At 38.5% G+C, this 26,714-nt stretch overlaps 1 protein-coding gene across 3 annotated transcripts; it reads left to right on the forward strand.

Moving 5' to 3' along the window:
* The first annotated feature begins 470 nt into the window (after window positions 1-470).
* Window positions 471-19,809, forward strand: gpr6 (G protein-coupled receptor 6). 3 transcript variants are annotated; one of them, XM_061929288.2, is made up of 6 exons: window positions 471-997; window positions 1,107-1,512; window positions 8,251-8,335; window positions 11,400-11,492; window positions 14,408-14,631; window positions 15,760-19,809. In XM_061929288.2, the coding sequence occupies exon 6, from the start codon at window positions 15,785-15,787 to the stop codon at window positions 16,778-16,780; it is 996 nt and encodes a 331-aa protein (XP_061785272.1). In that variant the 5' UTR covers window positions 471-997; window positions 1,107-1,512; window positions 8,251-8,335; window positions 11,400-11,492; window positions 14,408-14,631; window positions 15,760-15,784; the 3' UTR covers window positions 16,781-19,809. The 3 variants fall into 3 exon arrangements, with proteins under 3 accessions (XP_061785272.1, XP_061785271.1, XP_061785273.1); XM_061929287.2 differs by lacking the exon at window positions 11,400-11,492 and having other exon boundaries at window positions 471-1,512; XM_061929289.2 differs by lacking the exons at window positions 471-997; window positions 1,107-1,512; window positions 11,400-11,492 and having other exon boundaries at window positions 7,878-8,335.
* Window positions 19,810-26,714: the final 6,905 nt, after the last annotated feature.

Consider the following 26,714-nt stretch of genomic DNA (forward strand, 5'->3'; position numbering starts at 1 on the left):
TGTGTGTGTGACAATCATTGGTACTTTAACTTTAACTTAACTTAATGTAATGTAGTTCATATCTTTCCAGATCAAAATCTATTCCTTTTTTTTCGTCATCAATCCATGTGTCTGTGACAGCGATCACTTTAACAATAATTCGAATTATCCGAATATTTTGTCTTTTTTTTTCTTGGCATTACCTTTTTTATTATTGTAACGTTGCACTTTTTTCTCTTTACCTTACAATTGTGTACATGTATCTTTTTTTATATAACATTTTCTATTACGTGTTTTTACAAAATTTAAAAAAATATGTATTAAAAGAGTCAATCTATGGAATAATTTAGAATTACAAAAAAAAGATGATGAAGCTCAAAAAAAAAAAAAAATAATATATATATATATATATATATATATATAACACACCTAATAAATTTAAAACTAATATCATGAATTCTATGTACACAAACTGCTTATTGTATGCAAAATATGTTTTAGACTGTCTAAATCTTTTTGAGGTTGAGTAAATTTAAGAAGGGTAACGAAATACGACGATGCTTCAGTTTACACTTTAATACATTAACTTATTTATAATTGACAAAACTGAGCAATATTATCTTTGTAAGTAGCAATTTTGATACAGCTCTTGCACTAGACATGACCAGGCGTCATAATATTTACTGTTATTACATATTGACATGACAGTCTAAGTGTTACCTTTTTAAGAGGATACAATACGTTCTGGTCCTGATGTTGGTGATACAGGAAGGTGGAGCGTTGACTGTCTTATCTGTTCCAGATCTCAAACAGCACCTGTCTGTCCACTCTCAGCCAGCACACCTGTCGAAGGAGGAAATGACGGACGGAAGCTGCTCTTCACCAAGAGCAAACAAGCGGCCGGTGACCTGGGAGTTTGACATGTGCGGCAGGTATTTCAAGCAGGGGATAATCTCTCAGCTGCTGCACTGACGAGAGGAGTGGAGAAATTGTGACGCAGGTGTTCCTAAAAGTGTTGGTGAGTAGACTTGTGTTTACGCTCACCGGCCACAATTATAGGTACCTTTGCACTGTCTAATCAGATCCAGTACCTTAATGTTTATTATTGTGTTTCCGTTGCATTACAGTTCTTCATCGCAACACAGTAATGTGATGCAGGGTTTTTTCCAAGCAGCAACACATCTGTTGAGAGGTTGCAGATCTGGAAGTAGAGTCATCTGAGTGCAAGTGTTATTATTCGTCCTTCAATCTGCAACCTTTAAACTCATCGAACTGTGACCCATTTTAGGCCACATATTCTTTTTCTTAAATATAAAGAGTTAGTATAAATTATTTAATAAAAATACAACACTCCCCTTTTCCTAAAAAAATCCTTGCTTTGCTTTTTCTTGTGCTTTTTCTGTGTATGTTTCCTGTGTGGCTACATCATCATCATCATCATCATCAACAACAGGTGAAGAATGGAACATCCACTAAAGAAGTCTTCATGTGACAAGACTTGCTGACTGGGCACAAACATGCAAGTATATACGAGTATGCTGATGATGTTTTTGTTTGACAGTTAAGAATGTATCAGAGCTGTGTCTCGGCTAATTGTTATGCTTTAAGTTGCAAGCAAAAATTTGAGTTATAAGCATCCCCGCCATTATTTGGCGTAGCAAATGCCACAGAGCAAAAGATCGACATAACTTTGTGTCCCAACGATGAGAAGGCACTCATATGTCAACTCTTCCTTGAACAAGATGTAGTTTATGATAGTGTTTAACTTATTTTTACACTTGTATGACAACCAACGCAAGGGCCTATTCAGTCATTTAAGGACGGACGGCAAACTTAGTCATTGGGGCCCTCCACATTACAAAAACATGCTAACTTAGCATGTTGCTAGAAATTAAAGCTTGGTGAGCCGCTCAAAGAGTATCAATGATCAATGTTCTCACATGCAACGGCGGTGCATGACATGCAGAGCATGATGTCCCACGGGTTTTACTATAATTGATAGCATTGATCTCATTGAATAAAGTGTAAGCCGTTTTTCAGAGAGATCATTATTTTGTTAGCACCGTTGGACAGGATGTGACGCGTAGCACTACACCGCAACAGAGTCGTGTATAAAAAGAGTATGGCCAACTTAACAACCGATGCCATCTTTGCTACCAAGGACGTGTGCGACTGTGCCCGGATGCATGCAATGGCTGTCGTTTTGACGTTAGTTTTTCTGACGAAATAAAGAAAAATAATATGTCGATATATAATTCCAAACATACCATAGCTCATAAACTTACAATAAAACATGCTTTTCTTTTGTCAAATTATAATTTTGCGGCCGTATTAGGTGGTGCGCCCGGAAACCCAGAGGGGCCGGGATGCCACCTAGGCCGCCGTAGACCGGCCTTCACTTTCATTGCGCCGTGGGGTTTTCGTGTGAAGCTACCGGGAGTGGGGTCGACGAAGGCGTATAGTACGCTGGACCGACCCAGACGCACTCTGCTGCTACATTCTTGCATGGTTTTGTGACTACCAGACACTCTAACACGCACTCGACGACGCAAAAAAACGTAAAAAATACACGTAACCAAAAAAATAACTCATTACCCTCATTTTGTCAAAATCTTAATTAGCTTTGGACCAACAATTATGGAGAAACTATGACTTTTGTGTGAAGTATGTCAAGTGTGGTGGCTGCCTTTAATGTCATTGTATGTATCACTCAGGTATTATTATGACTGATCTTTCTTTTTTGTAACATACTAAGTCAGGGGTCGGCAACCCGCGGCTCCGGAGCCGCATGCGGCTCTTTGATCACTCTGATGCGGCTCAGCTGCATACTTGCTGACCCCCCCCCCCCCCCCCCCCTGATTTTCCCGGGAGATTTCCAGATTTCAGTGCCTCTCGCAGAAAACTCCCGGAATTAATATTCTCCGATTTTCACCCTTACAATAATAATAATGGCGTGCCATGATGGTACAGCATTTAGCACCCTCTACAATTCTACAATCTGTATTAACAGCGTGCCAGCCCAGCCTCTTGTTATATGCATCTTCTGCTTGCACACGTAAGTGACAGCAAAGCATACTTGGTCAACAGCCACACAGGTTACACTGACGGTGGCGGTATAAACAACATTAACACTCTTACTAATAATGCGCCACACTTTGAACCAAAACCAAACAAGAATGACAAACGCATTTCGGGACAACATCTGCACCTTAACACAACATAAACACAACAGAACAAATACCCAGAATCTCATGCAGCCCTGACTCTTCCGGGCTACATTATACACCCCTGCTACCACCAAACCCCGCCCCCATCCCAACCCTGCTCCCTCACACATCAACCCCCCCCCCCCCCCCCCCACCCCACCCCACCCCCCTCTGAGGTGGGCGGGGTTTGGTAGCGGGGGTGTATAATGTAGTCCGGAAGAGTTAGGGCTGCATGGGATTTTGGGTATTTGTTCTGTTGTGTTTATGTTGTGTTAAGGTGCAGATGTTCTCCCGAAATGTGCTTGTCATTCTTGTTTGGTGTGGGTTCACAGTGTGGCGCATTATTAGTAAGAGTGTTAAAGTTTTTCATACCGCCACCGTCAGTGTAACCTGTGTGGTTGTTGATCAAGTATGCCTTGCTGTCACTTACGTGAGCAAGCCCCGTACAACGTGTGGCTGGGTCGGCACGCTGGTTATAGTGGGCACCAAATGCTGTACAATCACGGCACGTTCGAGAGAATAGTTGCCCTGAAATTCGTAGTCTGCCGGAAAAATCGGGAGGGTTGACAAACATGACGCTGTCAAGCGCCATTCATATAAAACCCGCGGGCCGCACTAAAATTTAATTTTCATATTAAGGTGTGGGCCGCGTGTCTGAGACCCTTGGTTTATACATAGCACAAAGCAAGAAAAAAACTTTGTATGCAGTGTTATTTCATTTTAAATTTCAAAAGATTACTGTGGCTCCCATTGTTTTCTTTAATTTGTGAAACTGGTCAAAATGGCTCTTTGACTGGTAAAGGTTGCCGACCCCTGTGCTAAGTGAATAAGTGAATTTCTGCACAATAACTCAGATTTGTTTACACTGACAAGCAGTAGAGAATATGGAGTGATTTTTGGTCCAAAACATATTTTGCTTTATTCATTATTGACGTACATCTTGCCACTTTATGTTGTATATTTTTATGAAATTTCCAGTTCACTTTCTCATCTATTATTACATCCAAAATGTGGTTTCTTTACTAATCCAATGTCCATCTCTTGGTATTTGTGTTTGACTTTCTCTTCTGCTGCTACCGGATTGCATTATTTAATTTTACTGAGATTCAAAGATAGTCTGTTTTTGTCAATTGATTGATTGATTGATTGAAACTGTTATTAGTAGATTGCACAGTACAGTACATATTCCGTACAATTGACCACTAAATGGTAACACCCGAATAAGTTTTTAAACTTGTTTAAGTCGGGGTCCACGTAAATCAATTAATGGTACAAATATATACTATCATCATAATACAGTCATCACACAAGTTAATCATCAGAGTATATACATTGAATTACTTACATTATTTACAATCCGGGGGGTGGGATGAGGAGGGTTTGGTTGATAACAGCACTTCAGTCATCAACAATTGCCATACTTGCCAACCTTGAGACCTCCGATTTCGGGAGGGGGGGTGGCGTGGTTAAGAGGGGAGGAGTATATTTACAGCTAGAATTCACCAAGTGAGGTTGATGGCTGGTGAGGCACTGACTTCATCACAGTCAGATTTACAAACATATGAACCCTAAAGAGTATCTTATTCACCATTTGATTGGCAGCAGTTAACGGGTTATGTTTGAAAGCTCATACCAGCATTCTTCCCTGCTTGGCACTCAGCATCAAGGGTTGGAATTGGGGGTTAAATCACCAAAAATTATTCCCGGGCGCGGCGCCGCTGCTGCCCACTGCTCCCCTCACCTCCCAGGGGGTGATCAAGGGGATGGGTCAAATGCAGAGGACAAATGTCATTACACCTAGTGTGTGTGTGACAATCATTGGTACTTTAACTTAACTTTAACTTTACACATACAAACTGTAGCACACAAAAAAGCACATTTAATAAAAAAAACGTTATTATGGTCTTACCTTTACTTATAAATGAAGTCCATTCGCCGCTGTTGTGCTGGATTAATGCAACCCCGGACGGGAGTGTTATATCAACTGAAGCCCTCACTTAAACTTTCCACGTGCAAGATTGAATCTATTTAAAAAAGTGTAGCCGAGGGTTTATAAATGTCGCCTATACTGTATGAAACTACAAAATAACAAACACGGAGGCTCCAGTTTACACGAGGACCACTTTATTTACATTCTTTCAAAAACTTCCGCTCCACTCCAACGTGTCATCACTTCCGCTCTTAGCGCCTTCAAAATAAGAGCTCAAGGCATATACTGTATAACAGCGCATAACAGGAAATTAACATCACAAAGAGGAAAGCCCATAAAAATAGGTTACACAAGTTATTTAATAAGAAGCCAAAAAGTGCAAAAACAATAATGTTTGTGTTGGAGGAGTTGTGAATAAGGTACACCTGCAGTCTGCAGTAGTACCTAATGTTGTGGCCCTGCAGTCATTCACAACTCCTCCAACACGAACATTATTGTTTTTGCACTTTTTGGCTTCTTATGAAATATCTTTTTTAAATAGATTCAATCTTGCACGTGGAAAGTTTAAGTGTGGGCTTTAGTTGATATAACACTCCCGTCAGGGGTTGCAATCTACGGCGGGGGTGCAGGAGGCGGGACTACTGGAGCCTCAGCTAGTGCGTCTTTTGCAGCCGTTTTATGATCGCTCAGCACAAGAAATACGTTACACACATACAGTTGTTGACAAAATACACTGTACATTATATACCTCAGCTAACTAAACTATGGAAATGTATAATATAGTTCATATAGCAATACGGTCTCACTGCACAGCAGGCCAGCAGTTAGCCGAGTCCGCAATCCATGGTGAGGCTCAACTGAGTGACGTGCCTCAACTGGCTGCTGCTGTTCACCGCACCGCCTCTTCTCAGTATTTGAACGGCAAATGTGAAAATTCAGCGATTTTGAATAAAAATAATCTAAAACTGGTGAAGTTAAATGGAAAATAACTTTATAGTATAATCACTGGATACATATAACAATTTAATAAAAATATTTTCTTTTTATATTTTTTTTCTTTCCATGATGGCAGGTGAGGCCCTCTGCCTCACCTGCCTCTAGTGACTGCACGTCATTGATATATATATATATATATATATATATATATATATATATATATATATATATATATATATATATATATATATATATATAGTATAGCAGTTGTGCACTGCACTCTCTAAAAGCCCTAGATGTTATTGTCACCTATGCATGTACAGTAGATGGCAGCATTGTCCTGTTTAAGAGTGTCACAACATTGCTGTTTACGGCAGACGAACTGCTTTACGGTAGACGAAAACGTGACTGCTGTTGTTGTGTGTTGTTGCCGCGCTGGGAGGACGTTAATGAAACTGCCTAACAATAAACCCACATAAGAAACCAAGAACTCGCCCTCGATCATTCTACAGTTATAACGTGATTGGGCAGGCATGCTGTTTATATTGTGGGAAAGCGGATGTGAGAACAGGCTGGCCGCTGTCGACACGTCACTCAGGTCCGCATGGAGCTGGAGGGGGCGTGGCATAGAAGGAGAATGAGTTAAGACCTTTGTTAGATCGGAATCTGGGTTTAACGTGGTTTGTGGAACTCCTCCTGGTGTTGTGGTTATGGCGGTCATTTACGTTAAGAAAGTAGTTTGACATGTACTTCGGTATCAGGGAGGTGTAGCGGATTTTATAGACTAGGCTCAGTGCAAGTTGTTTTACTCTGTCAAACCATCGCTTTGATTTGTTAATTTTTTTTGTTATTTGTATTAGCTTCTGTGTGTTATGTTCTAAACAAAACGTGGACGTTGTGTCGTGTTTTTACCTTGCACAAGACGCTGTAATCAGTGGCTGTCCAGTGTTGATGGCGAACCTTCACTTCCCGTACTTGTCTTCTATGTGGGGAAAGCGATGTAAAAGCTTCCCACAATTCTCGCGGGGGGAGCGGCTCCTCGATTTACTAAACGTGTGCACAGAGGATTGCGTCTCTTTAATGAGCAGAATAAGGAGCGCAAATTTAGCGTCTCTGTCCTTGTGAATAAGTAGAATATATGCTGATCATCTGAACGCCCACAATACTGGGAGGAGAAGATGCAAATATAATTATTCTGCAACTGCGAGCGCTATTTTGCATCTTTATTTAGCACGTCTGAAAAGTATGTGCAAACTGAGATAGTTACACACACAGCTGTGGGAAAGAAGGCAATTGTCACCAAAATGATTCCTGGGCGCGGCCACCACTGCTGCCCACTGCTCCCCTCACCTCCCAGGGGGTGAACAAGGGGATGTGTCAAATGCAGAGGGCAAATATCTCCACACCTAGTGTGTGTGTGTGTGTGTGTGTGACAATCATTGGTACTTTAATTAATTAATTAATAACAGCTCCATCCTACTTATGCTTGTCCACATATATGGACTGTCAAAAACAAAAAATATCAGACATATTGTCAAATCAGCAATATCATTTTATAATTTTATACCTGCTGGATGACTTAAGGGGCTGATTAAAACAAATTCAATTGATGCGTTTTGGTGTCTGCTGGCGTTTTTGTTTTTTTATGACATTTTTTTCACAAGGAAGATTATATTATAAAATAAAATATTATTAACACATCTCCTATTTGGTAAAAACGAACTTATTCCAAAATGCATTTTCTTGCATATTCTTCTTCACATTCACAGTTAGTGCGTAAAATAAATGGTTTCTATTGTAGATGCCTCGCTGGACTGCTTCTAAAATGCCCATAAAAAGTGGTACATGTCTGCTGCTTGTTTCCAAACTTAGCAAAATGCCACGGATGCAGTAAAAAGCACCGTATGATACACGCAAAAACATGATTTAAATAAGGCGGTCTTAGCATCAGTCTTTGTATATCACACGCATGTCCACTAATAGTATACACCATTTTATCACACTGTTTAGTGTGTGGTATTTGGATTTTAGTAGAGCAGGCTCAAAGTGTCACTGAGAAAAGAAGTTGACACCTTGCATAGTTTTAATAAAAACTGTTTTCTTCTCACCTTCTCTTCTTCTCTCTTCCACTTGGGTAACTTATTTTTATAACAACCTCTCGAAACCAGGCCAAAAGGTTTGTTTTGGTCTGTGTTCCAGAATCAAGTCTGCACAGTTGCGGTGGCATGGACTAGTCCAAAGCTCAAGAATGGAGGATGGAGCTGTGGAAAACAATCATGATTGAGTAAGTATTTTGATGCTTTTTGAAGCACACAAATTAAGAGAAAAAAATGAAGAATTATTACTTGTTTTATGAGACGTGTTGGGCCCTGGGCAACAAGTCCGCCCCTGAATGAGCAAATAAAACAATTATAAACTAATCCACTTAAAACAGTTTGACAGTGCAACAGGTGATTTTCATTAGTTCCGAAGTAGAGATATCGGCCTGCCGATATTATCGGCCGATAAATGCGTTAAAATGTAATATCGGAAATTATCTGTATCGGTTTTTTTATCGGTATCGTTTTTTTTTGGTTTTTTTTTTATTAAATCAACATAAAAAACACAAGATACACTTACAATTAGTGCACCAACCCAAAAAACCTCCCTCCCCCATTTACACTCATTCACACAAAAGGGTTGTTTCTTTCTGTTATTAATATTCTGGTTCCTACATTATATATCAATATATATCAATACAGTCTGCAAGGGATACAGTCCGTAAGCACACATGATTGTGCGTGCTGCTGATTCTACTCATAGTACGAACCTTTAACAGTTAATTTGACTAATTTTCATTAATTACTAGTTTCTATGTAACTGTTTTTATATTGTTTTACTTTCTTTTTTATTCAAGAAAATGTTTTTAATTTATTTACCTTATTTTATTATTATTATTATTTTTTTTAAAGTACCTTATCTTCACCATACCTGGTTGTCCAAATTAGGCATAATAATGTGTTAAATCCCCGACTGTATATATCGGTTGATATCGGTATCGGTTGATATCGGTATCGGTAATTAAAGAGTTGGACAATATCGAATATCGGCAAAAAGCCATTATCAGACATCCCTATTCCGAAGGATACATTTGTTTAGATGCATAACCCACATTCCAATGATTACTTTTTTAGTATTATAATCATTATTAACTTGATTTGCTCATTGGTTGGTAGAAGTCACCTGAGATGTGTGTCTTGTTCAAGTTCAAATATGGTTTCTTTGAAGCGCTGTACATTTTTTAAGGATGAATCATTGGGTGTGTGCGTGCCCTGATGCTTTGTGTCAATGGGGGACGACACGTGTTTGCATTTCAGGGCGGGTGTCGTGTCACTTCAGAAGCCTGTTAGCACGTGGATTGGCAGTGAATAAATGCTGCTTTTGATATCAGTCCTTTTTGGTGCAGAATCAAATTGATGCCATTCTTCTAGATAGGAGCAGGTTTAACATGCTATGTTTTTGGCTCCTTCAGTGTTATCTAGTGAGTCACTTGGCGCTTCATGTGACCACTTATGGATGAAAAGACCCCCCCCCGAGCCCCCTTCTCTCTCCTCCTCCTCATCCTCGGAGTGACTGAAACAGGTGTCCAAACAACTGTTGCCTAGAAACTAAAACTGAATTTCTATGGTGCATTTTCAGCCCGCCTCTTAGTGCATCTTAGGGCTTCATTCTTGGGCTGATAACATCACATGCTATTTCAAACGAGCACGTGACCAATCGTGATGCCTCGTGTGTGTGTCTGCGCATCGCTAATACCATTTCTAACATCTTCTTAATAAGATGATGATGATAATTATGCAAAATGTAAATGTCCTGACTAACAAAGCTTATTGTGAAAGATACATCAAAAATCTGGCCTTTTTAACAAAGAAAATGCTTGCAAAATCTCTTGCTTACTAAGAGATTTTGTCATTTTTGTTGGGAAATAAGCACACACTTCGGCGTGATCCAAACAACTGCACACAACTGCAAACTACAATACCAAGAGAACTTGAATAACCTTTTGATGCCTTTTCAATGGTTGAGGACAGCTACAATCTATCTAAATAATAAAGTGTCATTCAGGTAACAAAATGTATTCAAATCTGCACAACAAATCCCCAACTGATTCCAAACAGAATGTTGAATGGGATTTTGTTGTCCATATTTAATTTAAACTGCTGCATCAGAACCGGGTTGACTATCACAGTTTCTGGACATGCATTTACATTTATTTCATATTTTATAGATTTGCTTTAGGGCTCTCAAACTTATTAACGCAATAACGATGTGTTAACTATAAATAAAAAAAACAAATTTCACGTGTATGCGTCCTGACTCCTTTTTGAGCCTCGGTCCATTCCGTAGTGTGGGGGAAATGTAATGGCATTCAGTTACTATTGAGCCACAAGCAGGAAAATAGGGAGCGGAAATGCAAAAAAAAAAGGGAACATTATGGAAATATCAGATCTAAAGCCATGGCAAGTCGTTCTCCCGACAAGAGAGGACAATTTTATCTTCCGTGTTTGGATTACAGTTGAGCGCATTAATAACATGAGATGTAGATTGTTACACTAACTGCTTTAGTAAGATGGAATAAAACCTCAGCAGAAAGAAAAGGCAGAGGCAGGACATCTTTTTGTGTATTTATGTCACAATGTCAAAACAGCTCTTATCAAACCAATCACACACTTCCGGCTTCACAATAAAAGTGTTACGCGTCATATCGGGTTTAACTACCATAACAAAGAAAATCCTCTTACAGTACGATCATGCTTTGTTAATATATTTTCTGTGATATTTCTACTTATATAAATATTTGCGATGTGAATACCACACCACAACATGCAATGTACAGAATATCAGAAGCATTTATTCAGGTATAAATATCACAATTTACATTACATTACCATGGTCTTTGACAATCAAACCATGAGTGTAACAATCCACATTTTGTGTTATTAATGTGTGAAAGTGGTATCTAATCATGGTGTAGCTATAGAGCTCCACTGGCCAAAGGTCCTTTTACAAAGTATTCTATCCCAAATGCCATTGCAATTCTTAAGGTGACAAAATGAACACATCCACATGTTTGATCTGAACTGCTTTACATTAATGTTTTACTAATACGTTTTGAAATTCTATAACTTATAGTTACTTGCATTCCTGTTTTTTACCTAATGTCTGTTCTTATTATGTTAATTATGTGTTTTCTATATGACATTGTTTGTATTTTAGTGCTGTCTGTTGCCTGTGTTAGTGAGCCAAAGACAATGTTCCACCTTGGTGGACAATAAAAATGTATTTTATTCTATTCTATTCTATTCTAGCTCTTCCACTGAATGCAATTGCTCCTACAGCAGAAATACAAATTCTGTATTCCTACAAAATACAAAATCTGGCAAGACACCAACACCCTGCAGGTATTTTTGTTATTATCATTTAAAAGTGTAATTACATCCATTTTGTGTTGCGCTGATTAAAAAAGCATAAGGCTTAAAGAAAACGTTTAATTCAAGCAAACTAATTGTCCAGTCATGGTAATAAAAACTTGAAAATTATCTCTCTGGGTACACTTATTAATGATGAAAAAATTATAACATATATGTATGCAAAATTATAATATATATGTATGTGTGTGTGTGTGTGTGTGTGTGTGTATGTATACAGTATATATATATACAGTATATATACTGTATACCTGCGATTAATTTTGAGTGAACTATGAACAAGTGCGATTAATGGCGATTAAATATTTTAATCGTTTGACAGCCTTCATTTTTATTTATACATTATTAACAATATAATTTTTTTTAGGGGGGTGGGAACCATTTAAAGCTAATTTTACAAAGCAAGTTTTGGTTCAAAATATTTTAAGATTGGATGTTTTTGTATTATCTTTTTAGATTAGTTGCATTTTCATTTAATTTATTTGTTTGTCCATTATCATGTTTTGTATTTTTTAGGAGGAAATTAGGAATCATAGCAATTTTCAAAGGAAAGGTTGTAGATCAAATAATATACATTAAAGCAGGAGTATTCTTTTTTTTCAATGTTGGTCGTAGTTAATTATATATTGTTTTATTTTGTTGTTGTTAGTTTTATTTTCATTTAATTATTATTATTTGGTTAGTCGAATTATGAAAACTATCAGGATTTCTTATTGAGGACTTTTCGCAGGTGTCAAAGTCGTTATGCTCAAAATATTTTAAGATTGGATGTTTCGTATTCCTTTTTTTTAGGATTGATTGTAAATATTACAAGGACAGTTTTGTTTCAATTTAGATTAAGTAATTATACTGGAGAATGTTAATTTTATTTGTATTTAATTGTTATTTATTTATTTTAGATGTGGCATATAGAAAATACCGATATATTTTTTGGGGGCATTAAAATGTAGTTCAGAAGTGTCAAACTTGTTCGGTTCAAAATATTTTAAAATGAGATTTTTTTGTAGTTGTTTTTTAGGTTGATTTTTCCTTTTTTCCCCTTTTTTTTTAGTAATTTAAAGGGGGACTTAACTTTTTGGGAAATTTTACCTATCGTTCACAATCAGTATAACAACATGTATTTTTTTTAATGCATTCTAATTCGTGAATTAGAATGCATGTGAATAAAAAGCTTTCTTACAATGCAGCCAATGGGTCCTCTATTCCGCCCATAAAATCCAATAAAAAACATCTAAAAACATTACTCTATTTAATATTTTGTGACTTGAATATTGACCAAGTATTAGTGATATTGTTATTACAATCCCTAACACAGACAAACTATTTATAGCTGTGCCAGGTTCACAAGCTTGTGTGCAAATGTTGACATCACCGAGTTGTAACCTACTTCCAAGGTTCCTCGGCTCGTGAAAGTTTATTGTAGATCATAAATTATGTCTCTCACCTGGATAGTAGAAGGGCGAGCACGTATTCCGACAAGCTTGTACACTTTGACTGTCAATTTAGATCCGGAAATGGCGAAAAATTGCACTAAAAGAAGCTTGGTTCCACTCCGTTTCTTTGCGAGAATTACTAAATGGGAATATATAAACACCCAGCAGTCTGCATCCTAATGACAGCAGACATTATACAGTAAGTGATGTTTTATTATGTTTGTTGGCTCTCAGGAAGTCTGCAGTGAGTAATAATCAGTGATGTTGTTTAATAAAAAAGCAAACATTTTTTAAATTAATGCGCCGCGTATGCTTAAAATGATCACAATACGTAAATATTAAATGTTATTATAAATGTGCCTGTTACTACATTACATATATACTTACTTACATCATGTATATAAAACATCAATGGAGGTGTTTGGATGTTTTTAGGGGCTCTATAGCAGTGGTTCTTAACCTGGGTTCGATCGAACCCTAGGGGTTCGGTGAGTCGGCCTCAGGGGTTCGGCGGAGGTCAAGACAAACCCGACTCATCGTGTAAATAAAAACTTCTCCCTATCGGCGTATTATGGATACCCCTAAACAATGTTCCCTCTAATTTTCCATCTGATTTGCAGGTGTGTAATTTGTTGTGGTTCATTTTGTGCACCATTAAAAAAAAACATATAACTTTGTCTTGAATTTGAAAAAAAAAACCTTTTATTTTTCACTAAAGAAGGGTTCGGTGAATGTGCATATGAAACTGCTGGGGTTCGGTACCTCCAACAAGGTTAAGAACCACTGCTCTATAGGCAGAATAAACAGCTCCCATAGGCTCCATTGTAAGCAGACTTTTGATTACATGTATTTAATATTTAGAATGCATTAAAAAAATCTATCACTCATGTTTTTCATAATAATTGTGAACGATAGGCAACATTCCGAAAAAAGTGCACTTCCCCTTTAAGGTTAATAACACATTTTTCAGGAAAAGTTATAGTTCAAATAAGATACAGTATATTAATACTGAATGATTTTTGTTTTAGTTTTTTAATATTACTATTATTTTTATTTAATGTTTATTTTTTATTTTTTATGATTTGCTAATTATATACTAACAACATTTTCATTTGGATATCTAGCATATTTGTTTTAATTGTGGTTAATGTAAGATAATGTAATTTTTTATTTTTTCCCAAGTGGTTGTCCAATATTACCAATAGGATTTATATCAAATTTTGGTTCAAATAAATAAGCTATTTTATTATTTTTCTTTTGTTGTAGACTTTTAGATTTGGAGCAAAAATATTACATCTTTTTATTTTTTCCCTGTGTTTTGACTGTATCTAAGCAAAGGTGAATGAAGCCTAATCCAAAACCTCCTGAATGAATGACCTGATATCTGAAAAAAGTGCAAACATCCCTCCTCCTCACACGCCCCTCCTCTTCCTCCTCCCCATGGTGACGTCACAGACGTTTAAAGCCATCCCTGCACCTTCGCCGGCCTTTCCTCACACGGGCATCACTTTTCTCTTCCTCTCCCCCACCAATGCTTCACACCACCTCTGCCTTGTCGGCTGTGCGTCCCATGCGATCGAGGGCTTCACCTGAAAGCAGACGCTACCTGCCATCCTGTAGGGGGGCGGCGGGTGCCAGATCACTTCCACGCCAACCTCAATTCATCCCGCTGGAGTAAGGTAAACTGCACCTTCATTTCACCATTTTATTGTATGACAGTCAGCATTGACTTTGAATGGGATCATGTTTCAGCACTTTGGACAGCTCCTAAAAATCAAGGGAAATTCTCCTTTTAAAAACAAAATGTTCTTCTTTATATGGATTTAAATTGATTAATGCCTGTTTACCACATGACTACAATATTTTTACTCGAGCATGTTTTTTTATGATAAATGTATACAACCAGTTGAGCATAGAGGCAAGTATGCACACTATACCGGCTGTGCTGAGAGATTATAGCATTGATTCTTACTCATAGCCTCGTCAAACGCATCTGAGTAACAGGCATTATATCTGATCTTATTGTGGCTGAAAAACTGATTTTTTTAGGCAAACGTTCGCTATCATAAATACAATATGTCCCCCAGTTGATGCTGAAAAACACAGTGTTTAAGATTATTGCCTCTAGTGGCGTGTTAATTAGGGAGAGACTTATTGTGTGGTCATATCATGTGACTATGATTTGTCAAATGCAATTTTGTCATGTAGCTTTGCCACTTTTTGGGCGGAATATTATGGTGTCATGCCAATAAAATAAAAACAGCATTTTTTTTTCGTATAATACTATTTGCCCTGTCATTCAATGCTGTATCTTGTTACAACTTTTTTACCCCAACATTCCCCTTTCTTTCTCAGAAATGTACAACAAAAGTTTACTCATTTATTTCTACATTTCCGTAATTTTTGCCAATAATATCACTTTTACTACTTTTTATTATTGTTATGAATAAATATTCCTCACAGTTACATCAATTTTCTTGCAGCATAACACTTTTTCTTCATGCCATATTGTTCACAGCAAATGTTCCCCAACATTACAACTTCTTTACCACAATAGTACGACTTATTTGCCATATGAATGCTGATATGCTTATTTTGCAATTGTAGCTCCAAAAACATTAGTTATGTTATTTCCGGTGCTATTGTGCATCAAGCACAACAACGGTAGTTAATGATGAGCTGCCAAAAACAACATGCTGAGACTCGAGCGTTCATACACACAAGCCTCACATTGTTTATTTTCTTCCACTTCAAGTTCAATGAAGGTATTTTTTTGCTGAGTCAGTCTCTTCTGCTTGCTTCCGCAGGAGAGAAAGAAGCCAGCGTGGAGATATGAACGACTCTCTGGCGGCGAATGACTCCTCGGCTGTGGACGCTCTGCCGTGGATGGAGGCGGAGTCGCCGGGGCTCAACGGCACCCTGGAGTTCTCCACCGCCCCCTTCATGTTCCCGGTCAACCCGTGGGACATCATGCTGTGCATGTCGGGCACCGTCATCGCCTGCGAGAACGCCATCGTGGTGGCCATCATCTTCTACACGCCCACGCTTAGGACTCCCATGTTTGTGCTCATCGGGAGCCTGGCCACGGCCGACCTGCTGGCCGGCGTGGGATTAATCCTCAACTTCGTCTTTCAGTACGTGATCTCGTCCCAGACTGTGAGTCTTGTGACTGTGGGCTTCTTGGTGGCGTCTTTCACGGCGTCCATCATCAGCCTCTTGGCCATCACCATCGACCGCTACTTCTCGCTCTACAACGCCCTCACCTACTTCTCAGAGAAGACCCTTCAGTACGTGCACCTGATGCTGGTGGGCACCTGGGGGGTGTCCCTGTTCCTGGGCCTGCTGCCGGTCCTGGGCTGGAACTGCCTGGACGAGCCGGCCTCTTGCAGCATCGTGCGACCTTTGACCCGCAGCAACTTGACTCTGCTGGCCGTGTCCTTCTTCGTCATCTTCATGCTCATGCTGACTCTCTACTTTAAGATCTGCAAGATCGTGTGCCGCCACGCCCACCAGATCGCACTGCAGCAGCACTTCTTCGCCACCTCGCACTACGTGGCCACTAAGAAGGGCGTGTCCACGTTGGCCATCATCTTGGGGACGTTCGGCGCCAGTTGGCTGCCCTTCGCCATCTACTGCTTGGTGGGCGAGCGGGAGTACCCGTCAGTGTACACTTACGCCACGCTGCTGCCGGCTACCTACAACTCTATGATCAACCCCATCATTTACGCTTACAGAAACACAGAAATCCAGCGCTCCATCTACATACTCCTCTGTGGCTGCTTCCGACCCAACGCCGCCTACCGCTCCAGGTCGCCCAGTGAGGTCTGAGCCCACTGGTGCTCCTGTAGGGGGCGCAGAACAAAGTATCACTTGACCACATGACTCTCTGAAGACTTCACCAACACAAGCGCTGTCCCATGTATTCGGTGCTACCACTTTACAACAAGGCCAGGGCTTAATACATTGCCTAGTCATTAGCTTTACCACATTAGGTCGTATTGTTACGAGAAAAAAATGTGTAGCATTATTACGTAAATGAATTGACGTACTTCAAGGATAAGGTTTTTATTGTAAGAAGAACACAGTGGCCAGGTTAATTTGGAACGTTACGACTACATGTCGTGAAATGTACCGCAATTTACTCGTAATGTTACGAAAAAGTCGTGGAGTTGTATTGTTATGAGGTCAGAGTTGTTGTGGTACGAAAAAAAAGTTGCAATTTTACAACTTTGAAGTCATAACGTTCCGAGTAAATACTTGTAATTATGCGAGAAAAGTTGTGACTTAAGTTGAAATGTTACGAGGAAAAGTACCCTAGTCATTAGCTTCACCACATTTGGTCGTATTGTTACGAGAAAAAATGTGTAGCATTATTACTACCGGTACTTCAAGGTTTTTATTGTAAGAAGAACACAGTGGCCAGGTTAATTTGGAACGTTACGACGACATCATGAAATGTACCGCAGTTTACTCGTAATGTTACGAAAAAGTCGTGGAGTTGTAATGTTATGGGGTCAGAGTTGTGCTACGAAAAAAAAGTTGCAATTTTACAACTTTGAAGTCATGACGTTCCGAGGAAATACTTGTAATCATTCGGAACGTTACGACGACATATCGTAAAATGTACCGCAATTTACTCGTAATGTTACGAAAAAGTCGTGGAGTTGTAATGTTATGGGTTCAGAGTTGTGGTACGAAAAAAAAGTTGCAATTTTACAACTTTGAAGTCATGACATTCCGAGGAAATACTTGTAGTCATGCGAGAAAAGTCGCGAATTAAGTTGAAATGTTACAAGGAAAAAGTCTCCTCGTCATTAGCTTTACCACTTAAAGTCGTATTGTTGCGAGAAAAAATGTGTAACATTATTACGTAAATTAATTGATGTACTTCAAGGATAAGGCTTTTATTGTAAGAAGAACACAGTGGCCAGGTTAATTTATAACGTTACGACGACATATCGTAAAATGTACCGCAATTTACTCGTAATGTTACGAAAAAGTCGTGGAGTTGTAATGTTATGGGGTCAGAGTTGTGGGACGAAAAAAAAGTTGCAATTTTACAACTTTGAAGTCATGACGTTCCGAGGAAATACTTGTAATCATGCGAGAAAAGTCGCAACTTTAGTTGAAATGTTACAATGAAAAAGTCTCCTAGTCATTAGCTTTACCACTTTAAGTCGTATTGTTACGAGAAAAAATGTGTAGCATTATTACCTAAATGAATTGACGTACTTCAAGGATGAGGTTTTTATTGTAAGAAGAACACAGTGGCCAGGTTAATTTGGAACGTTACGACGACATCATGAAATGTACCGCAGTTTACTCGTAATGTTACGAAAAAGTCGTGGAGTTGTAATGTTATGAGGTCAGAGTTGTAGTACGAAAAAAAAGTTGCAATTTTACAACTTTGAAGTCATGACGTTCCGAGTAAATACTTGTAATTATGCGAGAAAAGTCGTGACTTAAGTTGAAATGTTACAATGAAAAAGTCTCCTCGTCATTAGCTTTACCACTTAAAGTCGTATTGTTGCGAGAAAAAATGTGTAACATTATTACGTAAATTAATTGATGTACTTCAAGGATAAGGCTTTTATTGTAAGAAGAACACAGTGGCCAGGTTAATTTAGAACGTTACGACGACATATCGTAAAATGTACCGCAATTTACTCGTAATGTTACGAAAAAGTCGTGGAGCTGTAATGTCATGGGGTCAGAGTTGTGGTACGAAAAAAAAGTTGCAATTTTACAACTTTGAAGTCATGACGTTCCGAGGAGATACTTGTAATCATGCGAGAAAAGTTGCGACTTAAGTTGAAATGTTACGAGCAAAAAGTATCCCAGTCTTTAGCTTCACCACTTTAAGTCGTATTGTTACGAGAAAAAATGTGTAGCATTATTACGTAAATGAATTGACGTACTTCAAGGATAAGGTTTTTATTGTAAGAAGAACACAGTGGCCAGGTTAATTTGGAACGTTACGGCGACATATCATGAAATGTACAGCAATTTACTCGTAATGTTACGAAAAAGTCGTGGAGTTGTAATGTTATGAGGTCAGAGTTGTTGTGGTACGAAAAAAAAGTTGCAATTTTACACCTTTGAAGTCATAACGTTCCGAGTAAATAATGTTACGGGGGAAAAGTCGCAACGTTACGTTACAAGATAAAGTCGTCATGCTGCCAAAAAGAAGTCAGAGGCCGTAACGGGAGGACTTTTAAGATGTTTTGCAATTTACGCAAAGAATCTCCAACATTACGAAAAAAGTTGCACCACTTGAGATTGATTTGTAATATTGGGTTAAAAACGTTGTGATGTAACAAGATTTAAGTCGTAACATTACCAGATTCAGGTTATAATGTCACGAGTAGCTACAAGAGAAGTCGTAACGTGGCAAGATTAATAAGTCATGCTATGACACCCGAGTCGTAATATTACAGGGCTGAAATTGTAACGTTGAAGTTTCATCTTGCACAACATTGCAACTTTTGTCGTAAAAAAAACCTTGAAAATTTTAACATTTCAACTATTTTATTGTGTTCCTCCTCAGTACTTGTTCAGGAGCAATAGAACACATTTTTTTCTCTCACATTACGACTTTACATTTTTTGTTTGTTTGTTCTTTTAAAAATAATTGTAGAAGTTTCACAATTAAAAACAAAATCTTCATTATGACTTTTTTTTTTCTTTTCTCCTCACTTTGTTCTCGCCTATGTGTATTGCTAAAACCAAATGTATGCTTTACAAAAACATATTACTTGGCTGTAAAGTGGTGCCCATCCAGTATCTGCACTTTAACATTTGTCAACAAACTGAAGAGAGAAACGCTGTGAACAAGAAAAGTCTGTGGAAAAAAAACACCTGTGAATGTACCTAAAAGACAAACGGAATGGAAAACCTGCACTTTATTCTATGTTTAGTGTGTTTGTTTCTATTTGGGAATGCCAAAGCAGTATTGTCTAGTCCAGTCCCTATTGTATTGTGAACTGTGTGCCATTTTTGTATTTATTTTGTATTTGTTTTTGTCTTTGCTGTGTATTTTCTACCAGATGAAAAAAATAAAGCACTAAAAATGCAAAAAAAACTAAATAAGCGGCTGGCGTCTCATGCTTTATTTCTTTGGCGTCGACGTGGCCTGAGTGCAGGTGGGTCTGTTTGAGGAGGCTATTGGCACACAGGTGGAGCAAAGTGCTTGTCGTGGGAAACAGCATCAATTTACACCGAGGCGCATTTGAATGCTGTTTGTTCACTCTGTGTGTGTGTGTGTGTGTGTGTGTGTGTGTGTGTGTGTGTTCTTGTATTGCTACCCTTCTTGAGACATCAACAAGGAAAAGGCCCTTCCATATGAGGACCGGTGAACAAGTTAGGGCATAAATCATGGTCCCAATACGGAAACCATTGCATCTAATAGAGAGCCAAATACTAGAGTCTGTGAACATTGCTCCAAAGTCAGGGTTTTTTTTTATTGATTTAATGTGCATACAAAAGTAAACAAAGGCATTGACAGGTGCATACACGATAAAACAAGACGGCAGCTAATGAAGGACTTCCCGATTCATCCCCGAAAACACCCGCCAGGTGAACAGCTGAATTTACGACTTCCGGTGCTGACGTAAGACAACCCGCATCCCATATGTGACCATAGGATGAACAAATACATTATGGTACTAAGACTATAGTGCACATTAACAGTTAGCTTCTATAGCTGGGTTGCCCAAAATGCGGCACAGGGGCTATCTGTGGTCCGTGACTCGTTTGTCATCGGCCTTAAGCGCATTACAAAAAACAAAAAATTAAGATCTCATTTGCACCCCTGGTTGTGAAATCTATCAAAAATAGGGTGGTCCCAAAAAGGAGGGATTTTTCAAATTGACTGTGTCGGTTTTAAAAGTGCTCCCCCTCTGGTCAACATATGAAATAACAAGTGTGTGTAAAAATTTGAAGTGCTCCCCCTCTGGCCAACATATGAAATAACAAGTGTGTGTAAGAAATTGAAATGCGCCCCCTTGGGCCAAAATGTATTTAAAAAAATAAAATAAATATCTATATAGTGACATACTGTAATAACTTGAAGTAAATAATGAAGATTAATAACAAATTACAAACACAAAATAAAAATGAACTAAAAGTTTATCTTTTTTATATTTGCAAAGTATGTATATATTATTAATGTTGTAAATATAAGTCTTTATATATCTAGAAATGGTGGTCCTAAATAGGTTGGCATTTTTCGGAGGTCTCAAGAAGGTAACAAACACAAGAATGTGTGTGTGTGTGTGTGTGTGTGTGTGTGTGTGTGTGTGTGTGTGTGTGTGTGTGCGTGTGTGTGCGCGTGTGCACGTGCCACGTGACCTCCCCCAAATGTGAAAAATGTGCCCTCCCAGGTTAGTCCATCACAACACATACTAACTTTGAAGCCTTGTCTGATTCATCCGTTCACTCTATGTGCAATCACAGGAAATGAAAATGTTTGTTGTAAGTGACGCCTCATCTCCCGTCCTCGTCCGCCATAATGACTCCCCGAGCGGCAGGCAGGCGAGCACGTGTTGGTGAAATGTGTGTGACGCTGCCAGATGAGAGATCGCGCTCTTCTTTCTAACAATCCCGATAAAGCCGCAAACACAAAACGTCTTTAAAGGGGAACTGCACGTTAATTTGGATTAAGCCTCTCATTCACAATCCTTATGTTAGACAATAACTTAATGTCTTTCTTTTTTTACACATTCTAATTAGTAATAAAGTACAAGGTGGCTAACAATGCAGCTAATGGAGTGATTATTGTGCCTATAAAGCCCTCTAAATCTATACTATAAACCATCAATACTCCATGTACAGTCGTGGTCAAAAGTTTACATACACTTGTAAAGAACATAATGTCATGGCTGTCTCGAGTTTCCAATAATTTCTACAACTCTTATTTTTTTGTGATAGAGTGATTGGAGCACATACTTGTTGGTCACAAAAAACATTCATGAAGTTTGGTTCTTTTATGAATTTATTATGGGTCTACTGAAAATGTGACCAAATGTGCTGGGTCAAAAGTATACATACAGCAATGTTAATATTTGGTTACATGTCCCTTGGCAAGTTTCACTGCAATAAGGCGCTTTTGGTAGCCATCCACAATCTTCTGGTTGAATTTTTGACCACTTCTCTTGACACAATTGGTGCAGTTCAGCTAAATGTGTTGGTTTTCTGATATGGACTGGTTTCTTCAGCATTGTCCACATGTTTAAGTCAGGACTTTGGGAAGGCCATTCTAAAACCTTAATTCTAGCCTGATTTAGCCATTCCTTTACCACTTTTGACGTGTGTTCGGGGTCATTGTCCTGTTGCAACACCCAACTGCGCCCAAGACCCAACCTCCGGGCTGATGATTTTAGGTAAGAATATGGAGGTAATCCTCCTTTTTCATTGTCCCATTTAAAGCACCAGTTCCATTGGCAGCAAAACAGGCCAGGAGCATAATACTACCACCACCATGCTTGACGGTAGGCATGTTGTTCCTCGGATTAAAGGCCTCACCTTTTCTCCTCCAAACATATTGCTGGGTATTGTGGCCAAACAGCTCAATTTGTGTTTCATCTGACATCACATGGACAAAGATAAGACCTTCTGGAGGAAAGTTCTGTGGTCAGATGAAACAAAAATGGAGCTGTTTGGCCACAATACCCAGCAATATGTTTGGAGGAGAAATGGTAAAGCCTTTAATCCCAGGAACACTACTCCTACCGCCAAGCATGGTGGTGGTAGTATTATGCTCTAGGCCTGTTTTGCTGCCAATGGAACTGGTGCTTTACAGGACAATGACCCCAAACACACGTCAAAAGTGTGTAGCCTAACAAAGGTTTAACTAAAAGACTGCATGTTCCACAATGCATTGCGGCAAAACCGGATGTTAGAAAAGACCGGGAGCAGGTGCATTGTGGTTGTTGAGATTGAGGATTACGAGCCCACGGGTGATGAATGAATGACAGATAACAAGATATAGTGATCGTTTTGTACCGTTTTGTATGCCATTTTTTTCTTATATAAAGTACAACTTTATTACACATTTTCGACGTCCTGTCCAATACTTTGATCGTAGTTAATCTACAATGACATTATGTTCTTTACTAGTGTATGTAAACTTTTGACCACGACTGTACATGTCGTGACCAGAATATCAACCAAGTATTAGTGATATTGTTATTATAAACGCTAACACAGAGGAACTACTTTTAGTGGCGCTGTGATCGCAGAGAGGTAACTAGCTTATGCAGCTAATGAAATACTGAGCCGGTGAGCTCCTGCATCACCTCTGAGTTGGTGAAAGTTAATTCTAGATTATAAGTCATGCCTCTCACTTGTATAGTAGAAGATTGTTGCCAAAAACTGAGAAGTTGGTCAACTTTGTAAATCATTCCTTATCTAAGAGGGGAGGAAAGAACATCCCATTGGTCGGCATCCCAGTAAGAGCAGACATTGTACAATAAGTGATTGTTTTATTATGTTTGTAGTTTTGTAGTTCTTGTCTAGCACGTAGCAATACTGCTACTTGATATATCTACTTATGACTCTTGCAGCTCATCCTCTGTATATTCAGGCTCAAAAATGCAAGATTCTGGATCATCATTTGTGAGGATTATAATTAATTCCTTATCTAATCGCGAAGAAAAGAACATCCCATTGGTCAGCATCCCAGTAAGAGTAGACATTGTACAATAAGTGATTGTTTTGTTATATTCGTAGTTTTGTATTTCTTGTTTAGCACTTAGCAATACTGTTTCTTGGTATATCTAATTATGACTCAGCTTCTAAAACTTTCAGCTCATCCTCCGTATATTCAGGCTACAAAATACAAGGTTCTGGATCATCATTTGTCCCAAAGTCGTCATTATTGTCTCTCCTGAAGTATGCCATTATTAGTAGTAGTTTTTGTTGTTGAAGGTAATAGTAAACGTTGTGAGGATTATAATTCATTCCTTATCTAAGCGTGAAAAAAAGAACATCCCACCAGTCGGCATCCCAGTGAGAGCAGACATTGTACAATAAGTGATTGTTTTATTATGTTCGTAGTTTGTATTTCTTGTCTAGCACGTAGCAATACTGCTACTTCTTATGCAGCTAATGAAATACTGAGCCGGTGAGCTACTGCATCTCCTCTGAGTTGGTGAAAGTTAAATGTAGATTATAAATCATGCCTCTCACTTGTATAATAAAAGATTGTTGCCATAAACTGAGAAGTTGGTCAACTTTATAATTAATTCCTTATCTAAGAGGGGAGGAAAGAATATCCCATTGGTCAGCATCCCAGTAAGAGCAGACATTGTACAATAAGTGATTGTTTTGTTATGTTCGTAGTTTTGTATTTCTTGTTTAGCACTTAGCAATACTGCTACTTGATGTATCTACTTATGACTTTTGCAGCTCATCCTCAGTATATTCAGGCTCAAAAATACAAGATTCTGGATCATCATTTGTCCCAAAGTAGTAATTGTTGTCTCTACTGAAGTCTACAATGATTAGTAGTCTAAACGCAAAGAAAATAACATCCCATTGGTCAGCATCCCAGTAAGAGCAGACATTGTACAGTAAGTGATGATTTTATTATGTCTGTAGTTTGTATTTCTTGTTTAGCACTTAGCAATCATCCTAGTCACTGCTGTTGTGTCCTTGGGCAAGACACTTTACCCACCTGCTCCCAGTGCCACCCACTCTGGTTTAAGTTGAAAGATGTAGATAATGCCTTTCACTATGTAAAGCGCGTTGAGTCTTCAGAGAAAAACGCTCTATAAATATAATTCACTTGACATATTTGAGGCAATGTGCTGATAATGCGAGAATAAAGTGATAGTGTTATAAAAAAAGTAGGACTGTCAACGTGAAAGAAGAGTGAGGAGACTTCCTGGAAAATGGTACTTCAAAATAAAACCCCGACAAGACTTTAGATAAAAGATAACAAGTTTTGAGCAAAATAATTGTGTGCGTTCAAGTGAAACATTTAAAAAAAATGACTTTCTGAAAATAAAATTGCATTCATATCAAAATATTTTTTTAAGTTAATTTGAATTATTTAATTGCACTGCAATTAAACTAAATTCAAAACTGTGATTAATCGCATTAATCAGCACCGGACAAAAAGTAAATAATACATGTGTAGGTTTGTATTTTTCCCATTATACAACTTTTTAAGACATGTATTTATATCAAAACATTGTTAATTAAAACATTTTATTAATTATTTTGTGGTTGTTTTTTTTTCATATATATTTTTATTCCTCCTAATATTTCGATATCATTCTCAAAACCCAACAACTTACCCTTGTAACATTGTAACAGTATTTTTCTAATTGTAGGAGTTTTTTTCTGTCTTTCTGCTCGTGTGCACAGCAGTATCTACGTGACTCGCTATCCGCAGTCCGCGTTTCGTCGTTTTCTGGTTACCAACGTGCTCTCATGAATTATTTGTACAGTACAAAAAAATGAGAAGTATACTTGAACACCACGGAAGAATAAGTGGCCTCCTCACTTTTGTTCTTTTTGGTTTAATAAAATAACTCCATTACGGATCCCCCACCCGGGATGCAGACTCTTCTGCGGGCAGGGCGCCAAAGAAAAGGAAAGTAAAAAAACAAGTGACGTGGAATTACCGTAGGCATCGTAAACCCTTAGTGACGAAATCAACATTGTCTCAACCACCATGAAAGATAAAGATGGTAGATTTGATCTGCTCCTATTAAATGGACAATAATAATGAAGCAGAATAATGGTCTCATTCTTTAGACTTCAACCCAAAAAAAAACACCACCCTTAAAACGCCCCTTCCACTGTGGAACTGGATGACAATACGCCAATAACCGATTATAATATAGGGGAACTGTACCAGACAACTCTGTGTCGTCACTGTTTACCTGACACATGAAACGTGACAAATTAGTGGGAACACGAACCACCTTAGTCGCCAGATTGCAGTAAAGTGTCGAATATCTTAAAATGTGTTTTGTGACAATTCCACAGCGCTTTCCATCATTTTCAGCAGACTGCATTGTAAACCCCCAGTGACGAAATCAACATTCTCACGAACGCCATAAAGAAAGATAAAGATGGTAGATTTGAACATGAGAACTGATCTGCTCCTATTAAATGGACAATAATAACGAAGCAGCATAATGGACTCATTCTTGAGACTTCTCCCCCAAAAAAACACCAACCTTGTGGAACTGGATGATAACATAATAATAACCGATTATAATATACCAGACAACTCTGTGTCTTCACTGTTTACCTGAGACATGAAACGTGACAAATTAGGGAGAACACTAACCACCTTAGTCGCCAGATGGCAGTGAAGTGTTGAATATCTTAAAATGTGATTTGTGACAATTCCACAGCGTCAGTTGCTACGTAGAGCGGCGCTTTCCATCGTTTTCAGCAGACTGCATGGCAAAATGATTAAACCCCTGCCCACTTTCACGGCTGATCTATCCCAGGACTGGTGCCATATGAATCCCTTCCTAACTGTATCCCCATCTGTAATTAATTAAAACATGATAAATACAGACAGACACACACACACACACACACACGTCCTTTGCCTGTTGCCTATTAAATAAGAACACAAATAAAGATTTTCACCTTCCTTCTGGGACATTTGTTTTGTTGTTTAACTTGCCAAGTGAACATAATTAACGGGTAGGAGTGCGTGCACAAGTCACTTACTCCCTCTGTTTTTCTCAGAAGCCACACCTCCCTCTTGTCCACACACTCGCACACGCACACACAC

This window comes from Nerophis lumbriciformis, linkage group LG34, assembly GCF_033978685.3.
Source record: "Nerophis lumbriciformis linkage group LG34, RoL_Nlum_v2.1, whole genome shotgun sequence".
Classification (NCBI taxonomy): Eukaryota; Metazoa; Chordata; class Actinopteri; order Syngnathiformes; family Syngnathidae; genus Nerophis; species Nerophis lumbriciformis.